At 37.6% G+C, this 10,638-nt stretch overlaps 1 protein-coding gene across 2 annotated transcripts in view; it reads left to right on the top strand.

Annotated features, from left to right (window-relative positions):
• SALL3 (spalt like transcription factor 3) overlaps positions 1-5,018 on the top strand; it is a 21,374-nt gene extending 16,356 nt beyond the window's left edge. For both annotated transcript variants that reach the window (XM_003204707.4, XM_085220100.1), the window contains 3 exons: positions 1-1,263; positions 1,480-1,820; positions 2,777-5,018. The exon at positions 1-1,263 is cut by the window's left edge. In XM_003204707.4, coding sequence (XP_003204755.1) covers positions 1-1,263; positions 1,480-1,820; positions 2,777-3,208 — 2,036 coding nt within the window. In that variant the 3' untranslated portion in view covers positions 3,209-5,018. The remainder of the gene's footprint in view (positions 1,264-1,479; positions 1,821-2,776) is intronic.
• Positions 5,019-10,638: the final 5,620 nt, after the last annotated feature.

Raw genomic sequence — 10,638 nt, 5'->3', positions numbered from 1 at the left:
TATCTCCAAGCCTCAACACATCTGAGTCAGGTGTTCCAGTGTCTGCTGAATCCCCGCAGCCCGTTCAGAGCAGCTCGTCCCTGACCAAGGTGGAACCCATCAGTCTGCCTCCCGCAAGTACGCGGGCTGGGGACCACTCTGTAAGTGGGCAAGTTTCCACAGCTTCCACGTCTTCAATTCCAACCATTGTTACGGATAGCAGTGTTTCGACAAGCCTCCCAAACCCTGTGCTTCCAACAATGTCTGACCAGTTTAAGGCAAAGTTTCCATTTGGTGGTCTGCTAGATTCTATGCAAACATCAGAAACCTCAAAACTACAGCAGCTAGTAGAGAACATTGATAAGAAGATGACAGATCCAAATCAATGCGTCATTTGTCACCGTGTGCTTAGTTGTCAGAGTGCTCTCAAGATGCATTACAGAACACATACAGGAGAAAGACCATTTAAATGCAAAATTTGTGGACGTGCCTTTACTACCAAAGGCAATCTAAAAACGCATTTTGGAGTTCATCGAGCAAAGCCACCACTTAGAGTACAGCACTCATGTCCCATTTGTCAGAAGAAATTTACAAATGCAGTTGTTCTTCAGCAGCATATTCGTATGCATATGGGTGGGCAAATTCCTAACACGCCATTACCGGAGGGCTTCCAGGATGCCATGGACTCAGAACTTTCCTATGACGAGAAGAACATTGACACGTTGAGCAACTTCGATGATGACATTGATGAAAATTCTATGGAAGAGGACCCGGAGTTAAAGGACATGGCAAGTGACTCAGCAAAACCCCTTATCTCTTACTCTGGGTCGTGTCCTTCTTCACCGCCTTCTGTGATTTCCAGTATCGCTGCTTTGGAGAATCAAATGAAAATGATTGATTCTGTCATGAACTGTCAGCAGCTGACCAGTTTAAAATCCATAGAAAATGGATCAGGGGAAAGTGACCATTTGAGCAATGACTCCTCATCGGCTGTTGGTGATCTCGAAAGCCAGAGTGCAGGCAGCCCTGCAATGTCAGAGTCTTCTTCCTCCATGCAAGCTCTGTCTCCTGTAAATAGTAACAGTGAAAGTTTTAGATCAAAGTCCCCAGGTCTCAGCAACCAGGAAGAACCACAAGAAATACAGTTAAAGACTGAAAAACCAGACAGCCCGCCACCTGCAACTGAAAATGGAGGCGCGTTAGATCTGACATCCACCAACCCTGGAAGACCGGTCATCAAAGAGGAGGCTCCTTTTAGCCTGCTGTTCCTGAACAGAGAACGTGGTAAGTTTAAAAGTACTGTTTGTAATATCTGTGGCAAGCCTTTTGCTTGTAAGAGTGCATTGGAAATTCACTACCGCAGCCATACTAAAGAACGTCCATTTGTTTGTACAGTCTGCAATCGTGGGTGTTCCACTATGGGTAATTTAAAACAACACTTACTGACGCACAAATTAAAAGAGCTGCCTTCTCAGTTATTTGAACCCAACTTTACTCTAGGTCCCAGCCAAAGTACTCCTAGCCTGGTCACCAGTACAGCGCCTACCATGATCAAAATGGAAGTGAATGGTCACAGCAAGCCGATCTCTTTGGGTGAGGTTCCCTCGCTTCCAGCTGGAATCCAGGTTCCTGCTGCACCACAGACAGTGATGAGTCCGGGGATCACCCCCATGCTGGCACCCCCCCCTCGCCGCACTCCCAAGCAGCACAACTGCCAGTCTTGTGGGAAGACCTTCTCCTCAGCAAGCGCACTGCAGATACACGAGCGCACCCATACTGGTGAAAAACCGTTTGGTTGCACAATCTGTGGTAGAGCTTTTACCACAAAGGGGAATCTTAAGGTAAGAGGCCAAATGCAACTGTAAAGGCTTGGGGGGATTGAGGTACTGTACTTGAACTTGGCCAATTTTAGGGCTGAATGTGTGTCCCAGAAACAGGAAAAAAGGGAGATTCAAGGCTCGTTGTATGCCGGTGTGTTTCATGCTTCTCCTGTGTTAAAGATAGGGAGCAAAAAGAGGCTGTGCAAGGTTGTGTTCTTTAAAACTACTTCTGAGTGTATGCGCACGTACACTGTATTTTGTCTGACAAACACGATGTACAGACAGTCAGCTGGTATGCATGCTCTGGCAGTTCTTGTGGAACAGCACTGAAAAATAAGCTCACTCTAAACCAGAAATGCAGAACTATCTCAGCAACTAGTGTGCCTGTCACAGATTTCCATTTTCTATTCTGCTTTGAGGGCATTGCAGTCTAGAAAGCAGTTTCCCACTGATTTACAGCAGGTCACTGCAGGACTCGTGCCTCTTATTCCCGCAGTCTGGTTAGCCACCAGGACACAGCCTGGGGAATACACTTTTAACTGTCCCAAAGTTCCTGTTTTTAATATTATATTTAACAAAATGATTGATGCATTTGATGTGAGATAAAATATTAAGAGAATATGTTAAAAGGGAAAGGGCAGAAAAAATGCCATCTTCTAGTATGAGTAAAAGACTTGGTAATTTTCAGCATGAAGAATTTCCAGCTTGCATACGAGACTGTCCAAAGCTAAGAGAATGCATACACTTTGTTCTTCTGGTGCACACTGAAAGATTATTACGGAGCTGGATTTTCCTTTGCATAGCTTGACCAGGCCTTAGAACCATGTCTTAACTGGAATTGATTTGTTTCCACTGTGAACTAAAAGAGTTTTTTTAAAAGCAGAATTAAAAGACTTTTTAAAAGCAAGGGGCTCGGCCCAGCCACTCAACTGGAAGATGTTAATGTGAGGGTGTTTCTTGTCCCATTTGCATTGCAGGTTCACATGGGAACGCACATGTGGAATAATGCACCTGCACGCCGTGGCCGTCGCCTCTCCGTGGAAAACCCCATGGCTTTGCTGGGTGGTGATGCACTGAAGTTCTCTGAAATGTTCCAGAAGGATTTGGCAGCTCGGGCCATGAACGTTGACCCCAGTTTTTGGAACCAATATGCTGCAGCTATCACAAATGGACTTGCCATGAAGAACAATGAGATTTCTGTCATACAGAACGGAGGCATTCCCCAGCTCCCAGTAAGTCTTGGTGGAGGTGCCATCCCACCTCTAAGCAACCTTACCAGTGGCATGGACAAAGCTCGCACAGGCAGCAGCCCTCCCATTGTTGGTTTGGACAAAGCAAGTTCTGAAACTGGAGCCAGTCGTCCATTCACCAGATTTATTGAGGATAATAAAGAGATTGGCATAAATTAAAAGCATTCGTTACGAATAACTGTTGGACCACTACTCAACGCAACACTTGTCCTGTTCCATGTACAGCCTTTGAAGTTAAGCATTAGTTTCCTGACCTAAATGCATAGGTTCCCCTTAAAATTTTACCCGTAGCAGAAATACCCAACTTTGTGGCTGCTGAAAAGTTGTCTTGCAAGATCTGCATGGTACTTCTTTCAACAGTGAGTTTGACTGTTATTGAGAACTGTGAAACCATTTAATTTAACAGAAACAAACAAACAAAAAAAATCATTGGATAACTTCATTAGAAACAGAAAGAGGCTAGTCTACGTCCACTTTCTTCTTAGAAACCTTACTATCAACTGAGAGAGGGGGCTTCGCTATGGCATTCTGTCACACTTGCTGGTTTTGTTCAAATTAGTTAGCAACTTGGACTATGTTTTTAGGAATCTTAATCTCAAATAAGTGATTTAGTACCCCAATGCTGTGTATTATTACAGTATCCTTGTCTGTAGTATTTATAATGTTAAGACTATGCGGGTAACAGACAATATACTAGCCCCAAATTTAAATGAAGCTCTTGTACTGCAAAATACATCTGGTTATGTGACCTTTCTTTTTCTTTTCTTTTCTCTCTCTCTCTCTCCCTTTTTTTTTTTTTTTTTTTAAAAGCAAGTCTTGTTTTACTATAAATAAGTGGTTTATTTTAATGCAGACAAAATTGTGAAGTTTTATTGGGAAAGATAGCATGCTTTTCATGTGCAAGTACCTGTCAGTAACAAACTTTTTTTTAATTTAAGTATTTGTAGCTGCTATGTGGACAGTTGTTCTATTAAATGAAAAAGAAAAAAAAATGTAGTGTGGACTTTAGCTCAATGATTGGAAAACAAGTTACAGACAAACCTTAGCACCATAAATTATTCACAACATAATAAACAGTTGTGAGTAAATACTTCATGTTATCAAAGCTGTACAATAAAAAGGTAATGTTTGTATAATGTGGTTGCAAACTCTTAATTTATACTATTGCACTTTTAGTATTTTGTATTAGGGAGGTTTGTCTATAATTTGAAACTGAACTAAGATGTAAACTATTTTATAAATAGTACTTTGACTTAAGGAACAACGGGGAAAGCCCTGTTACACTTTCTTGTTTTGTTTTAAGGTCAAACAATGAAAGCTCTCTTAACTAAGCAGAAAAGCTGCAGAGAACTGTCAGATCCTTAGGAAAAATGGGCCTGCCATTTCTTAAATTGAAATGATTCATTTAACTTTCCTACAAAGCCCACTTAAAAGCGTGACTACCCCCAGCAGAATTCTGATAAATTTATCTTAGGAGTGTGATATTAATACAAGTCTAGGATAGATGACAGAGAACATTGCGTAGGTTTAATTTTACTGTAATCTGTTCTATCTTTCACACATGCCCACCAGAAAGATGTTGACTGCCTAATAATGCGGGGAAAAAAAAATAATAACTTTAGGGCAGCATGAGCTGTAGTATGTTATGTGTTTATTTCCAACTCTCACTGATTATCTTCTCAGATCGCTCTGAAGCACAATATACTCTGATTAATCGAATATAATTTTATGTTGATTGCATTCTTTCAATTACACTGAGTAAATAAAGGGAATGGTTCCACTCATAAGTTAGGCTGGGGATGCTGAGAAGACTGGGGCTTAATCAAAACTTGAACAGTAAACATTTTGTGTACTACCTCATTTTTGTGCATTACAAGCATGGTGGAGTCTGACACTATGAACTTCTGTCCAGCAGAATTGCTTGAGGGACGTTATGGGTAGCTGGGTAACAGCACAAGGAGTTTTATGCCCCTGCGGAATGAATCAGACAGTGAGGTCTTCTCATTTGAGACTGAAAAATAAGACAATCTTTCTTACACAACAAAAACTTACTGTAAGAGGATGGTCTATTTCTGCCATCGTGTAATGGAGTGAAAAGAGTTTCCAAGCTGTTTGTTTCTACTGGAAATGAGCAATGAACTATACGCCTCCATTTTTTACAATGATGAGATAGATATATAGATATACATATCTATATATAAACAAAATTATGTATCTATAATGCCTCTACAACATAACATCTTTCTTTTGCCACGGTGTGTGAGTGGTTAGGGGTGTTTCCAAGCATTTTGAAAAAGAAAACTGAGGTGGCTTAATGTTGCTGTATTTCAGCAATTGAATGTTTTTATTTATCTGTGTCATTTTTGGTGTGAGTTTTTCTGTTAGTATTTGGTACCATGTAGTGTTATCTTTATTCCCTAAAGGATGTGTATAACTTAAAAAAAAAAAAAAAAAAAAAAAAAAGTTAAAAAATAAAAATAAAAAGGGGGAAAAAAAAGAAAAAGGAAAAAAAAAAAGATGAAAGATGTAAAGTGTTGTAAATAAGATGGTTGATGATGGTACAGTAAGACTGACCCCATTTTGTATTCAGGGTTAGGTCATTCCTCTCTGCATGGTGAAGAGAGACACTATTTTTATACTGTGATACCATGTAGGGCTAGGAGCCTCCCTGAACCAGCTGGGAATTGTTACTTAGATCCAATATTTTTTATTATTAAATCTTGTTGGCTTGACACACCTACTGATTGAAATGGATGTCTTAGTCTAGGTTACTATTTTTGTCATATGGAATTGAATAAAATGCAGGATGTAATATTATTTCTGAATTGCGTTCCTTGATTATTCTAATAACAGTGTGAGATACGAGAATAAGGTCACTTGTGGTAGATTGGTGTCAATGACTTCTAATCGTTGCATCTGAAAACTGGAATAAGGTTGACACCTTGTATTTAAATGCTGCTCTAATGTATATTAGTGGTGCAAAGGGGTAGGATTATTCAAGTCTCTATTCCAATAAAAATAAATCCTCAGAGCATTTCATGCAAGATAGTAGAAGGGAAACAAACAAACAAAAAAAAAAAACATTTTGGAGGAGGGAACATTTGAAAATACTACTGCTTCAAATTGACTGCATTCTGCACACTTTTTATGTCTTGTTTACAACAGAAGGTTTATTTTCATGTTGTTTAAACATCTACCTAAAATTCACTATATGCTGCATGATAAAATTTGAGAACAAATTTATCAGAAGTTCAAATTCAAAAATTCAAAATTAAGAACAAAATTAACAACTCGCATCCATTCATTCCAAATGACATATTCTGTATAATAAAACCTATGGCTTTTTTTCTTTATTTTTTCAGGACCCCAATTCATCAAAGCATGTCTAACCAAATTATTTTTTCATGTTAATTTAAATGTAAGTATTTACATTCTTGAGGCTAGGCATATGATTAAGTATCTCCTGCAAAAACCTCTACCTTCAAGCTGCTATGATCTGGTGATGGATGCCTGCTGCATTTAAAACGAACAAAAAATAAAGAAAAGAAAAATCTGACTTAATTATCTTCTAGTGGCCTTGCTATGAAAATACTCTGTTTTATAAGGTCTACTCAGAGAAGGTACGAGTTTCCTCTGGTGACTCAACAACAGGTTTATGCTTGTGCTTATGTCCCTGTGTGCACATCTCTGAGCCTTGCAAAAAAAAAGAGAGGGCTTTGATATTTACAATACTGTTCAAAACATAGAGAAAAGTTTTCTGCCTCCCCATCCTCCCCCACCAAATAGGATGAAAGCAGAAATGCTGTCTATTCTTAAATAAGCAGTGGGTTATTTTTGTTCTTATAGGAAGACGTTAAAGAATTTGAATAGTTAAATGTGTTACACAGGTAAAAATAGTCAAAGTCTGCTGCATTACAGATGTTTAAAAATAGAGCCATGTAGGAATTCTGTAATCAGAAAACGATGCAAGTTATGGTATTTTGTGGGGAGGGTTACTTTACATTGTGAAAATTTCAGCAATGCTTTCAAACTCTTCACTAATTTTTTTTCCACAAGTGATTAGAAATAGAGTATGACAAATGAGTGACATAACTACTACTTTTTTACTTGGTTGTTTTTTTTTTTTTCCTTTTTTCTCTGTGTGTGTATTAGCCCTCAATATAATAGCTATTCCTTTATCTATTTTGTCCTTTCTATCTCGGTAAATATTTTGCATTCCTACGGCTGCTTTGTTTTGTATTTCTGTTGCCTTTAATTTACTTCTTTGCATGTACTCTGCCATTTGGAAGATACTGTGAGTTTTGATTGTGTTTTGTTTTTGTTTTTTTTTTCCTTTTTCTCTAATTCTGCTAAAGTCAAAAGATTTTATTTTTTTTTACACCTGTGTGTCATGCTAGCATAATGAATGATGAAGTAATCAGTGATATGATCAGGTATGTGTATAGCTCACAGGATGTCCTAACAAACGTGCCATTCACACTTGTCTTTAGATGAAGATGTTAAGTTTGTTAGTGTGCTGGTACAGAGCAGCCACAGATATTCAGGAGATTGGAGACTTCCATCCTAACTTCACCACACCTGCTGTTACACCGCTGGAAACTCCATGACCTTCAGTGGAGATACTCCAAATGATTAGCTATGTAGTATATTGAAAGTATGTCTAGACAAAAGTATCGTGGACTTTATTTTTAAAAAGAGGGAAGAGATAATATGTATATTTTAGTACACACTGCAAGATTATTCCCGTTTTAAAGGAAGTCATGAAATCTGAATCTAAAAAACATGACTGTGCCCCTTAATATAGAATTTGATGTGAGAACATCATGTGAATAATCAGTCCCTTCTCATATAAATGAGTAAAAGAGCTTATGACTTTTATGCATTAAGTAGAAAAATGTGAAGCTTGCTGTGAGACTGCTACACAACATACACACTACCACGCAAATGCTTTTCTTTTGCATATATTAAAGGTATCAGCAGATTAATTAAAAGAATAAAATTTGTGCACGCCACAGCTCGAACGCATAGCATTTTATTTTTTCAGAAGGCAGAACGGCTCGATCGGTTGACAAAGCGACAAATCTGAAAGCCAAAAGCTTTGCGTTGTGCCACTGACACCTTTCAGAGAAGTGGGCAGGTATCTAATCAGACTCTGATTCTACCTGACAGTTAAATACTCCTGGGGCCCCTGGGAATCTGAGAGTGAACTCCCTCTGCAGAGTCAACTAGCACCTTGTAGAAGTGGGATGAGTTGCACTGTCAGTAAAGATGGGAAAATACTTTTGTACCTACCTCACAGGGGTGTTGTGAGGAATAATTTTATGTCTGTACAGTGTTTCAAAGATGGAAAATGCTTGGTATTACTGCTGATTTTAGAGAGTTTACAGTACAGGTTCTATTATTTATTATTTGTACACCAGTAGTACCTACAGGCTTCAGTCAGGACTGAGAGCCTTGTCCTAAATGTTGTACACCAACCTAGATGAAATTGATACAAAATTTTACTCAGTAACATTTTCCAGTGGGGTTTCTTCATTATCAAGTATCTATTTGATTACTCTAGTGGGCCTCATTCAATTATTTAGGTATTCAAATGGATTATCCATTTTTTGACTGAGAGTTATCTGGTATCACATTTTGTTTTGAGCTTGTATTGATTTTCTTCTAGAAAGAGCACCAATTTTCTATGGATAATCTAGAGTCAAATCTTGCTATCAGTGGAATTCTACTGTACCTTTTGCTATTAAAGCTAAACGTTAAAATAAATGTGTGTGTATATATTATTATACACAAGTATATAAAATACATGTACTCATAAACATGTATGTTTAAAACCTTTTTAGCTGCTTAGAATTAATTTCAAAATGTGTGTTGAGTATTTTGTTCAAGCGTTATCCATCTCAGATGCAATTAAAACCACTAAATGGTGCTGGCCCTCATTAAAGGCAAACTGGATATCATGATAGCAAAAGACATATCATTACTATGATTATATTTCTGTAGGCGTATGAGGAAAGTTTCTAAGTCACAAATATGTTAAAAAAGCTTCATTACATCATAAAAATCTTTACTTAGTTTATGTTGAAGTAAACTATTATATCAGGATGAGACACTCTCTGTATATAAGTATGTTAAAATAAATAATTATATAATTCCAAAGATAATGCTTGCTATCATTTGGATGTTGAAAAGAAAGTAATTTGTTTCCCAGATTGGCAAACGATATTTAATATTTTTTTAGACATACGAGTTCATAATTATCTGATTTACAGTGGTATGCAAAACAATCTCTTAGAAAATGTTTCATGTGTTAAATATATTAGCTCAATTAATTCTATGGATACTCTTGTCTTTTTTTGAGTTTCAGGGAAATTTTCCTTTGGATTTATTTAAGGCATCCTTAATGATGTTAGTTACTGATTTCACTTAAGCATCTTATGGAGTAAAGGTAGAAGGTAGTGATGGGCAAACCTCTCACTACTTCACTTCTACTGATTACTGATATCTCTCCATCATGCCATTCTGGTTGCTAGTTCAACATGATTATATCTGCATCTCTGCCAGTTTTTTCAAACTGTTAATACTTGTTCTGCTACAATGTGTACTTCCTATAGGACCTATAGGTATACTAAAATAAGTAATGTATTAAAGATAGCCTGGTGATAGAGAGTAAGATGTCTATACCAGTATTCCTATACCATTACCTGTTGTTTGCAGCAAATAAAATGTGCACATTAAAGAATGTGATCATCAGGAGAGATAGGCACGGTTCCATTTGTTTTCCATCACTTTATAATGAAGAATGTGTCTGGTCTAGGAGGTTTGAGTTGGATTTTTTCTTTTTTTAAACATTCTCATTAAGAACAATTGGAACCAGTCATCTCAAGCAGTGGTGAGCATAACTTTTCAGGTAAGAGTTTTGTAGGTAACATACGATTGGGCCTTGCCTTTTCATCTGCCTGTATTCCACTAAAGGACACATCCCAACAAATCTTTCTAGATCACTTAATAATTAGAATTTAGTCCTTCGTGTAGCTTTTAGTCTACCATCATCCAATTTCAAACAAGTTTGCTGAAACCAACAGGATATCTAAGGTATTAGCCAATGTACATAATGAGTAGAAGAATAAAGTTCCCTGTGCGTTTTGGAAATTAGCTCAGAAGAAGATTCAGCTGAATCTTCAAACAGCTGTTAATGTATCCTGTGTTATTTAAATGACACCTATTCCAGCTTTTGGTAACAGTCTGGGCCAGACTGTGGTACTTTCTCTTACACTGAGTGGCCAAATGCTCCACTGTTTCCTCTAAGTAAACCAATGGCATGTTACTCATTGGAAGGATATTTTTATAAATGTTATCAAGCATCCTATCACAATATTTGCATACCAGCCCCATGGTAGATTATTACCAATGAGACTGATAGCTGGGGACATCTTTCTTGTTTGAAGAAGTTCACCAACGTTTCTTCTGCAATGATGCATCTTGTTTTTCTCATTTCTGTGGTTTCATTGCATTTCTGTAATGATCATGGTCTTCATCTTTAAGACAGTTTGGGTTTACAACAATACGTCTGTTGTATAGTATGTTCA

Source organism: Meleagris gallopavo, chromosome 3, assembly GCF_905368555.1.
Source record: "Meleagris gallopavo chromosome 3, MGAL_WU_HG_1.1, whole genome shotgun sequence".
NCBI classification, from domain to species: domain Eukaryota; kingdom Metazoa; phylum Chordata; class Aves; order Galliformes; family Phasianidae; genus Meleagris; species Meleagris gallopavo.
Note: the sequence above shows the minus strand (reverse complement) of the source record. Positions and strands in the feature narration are given on the sequence as shown.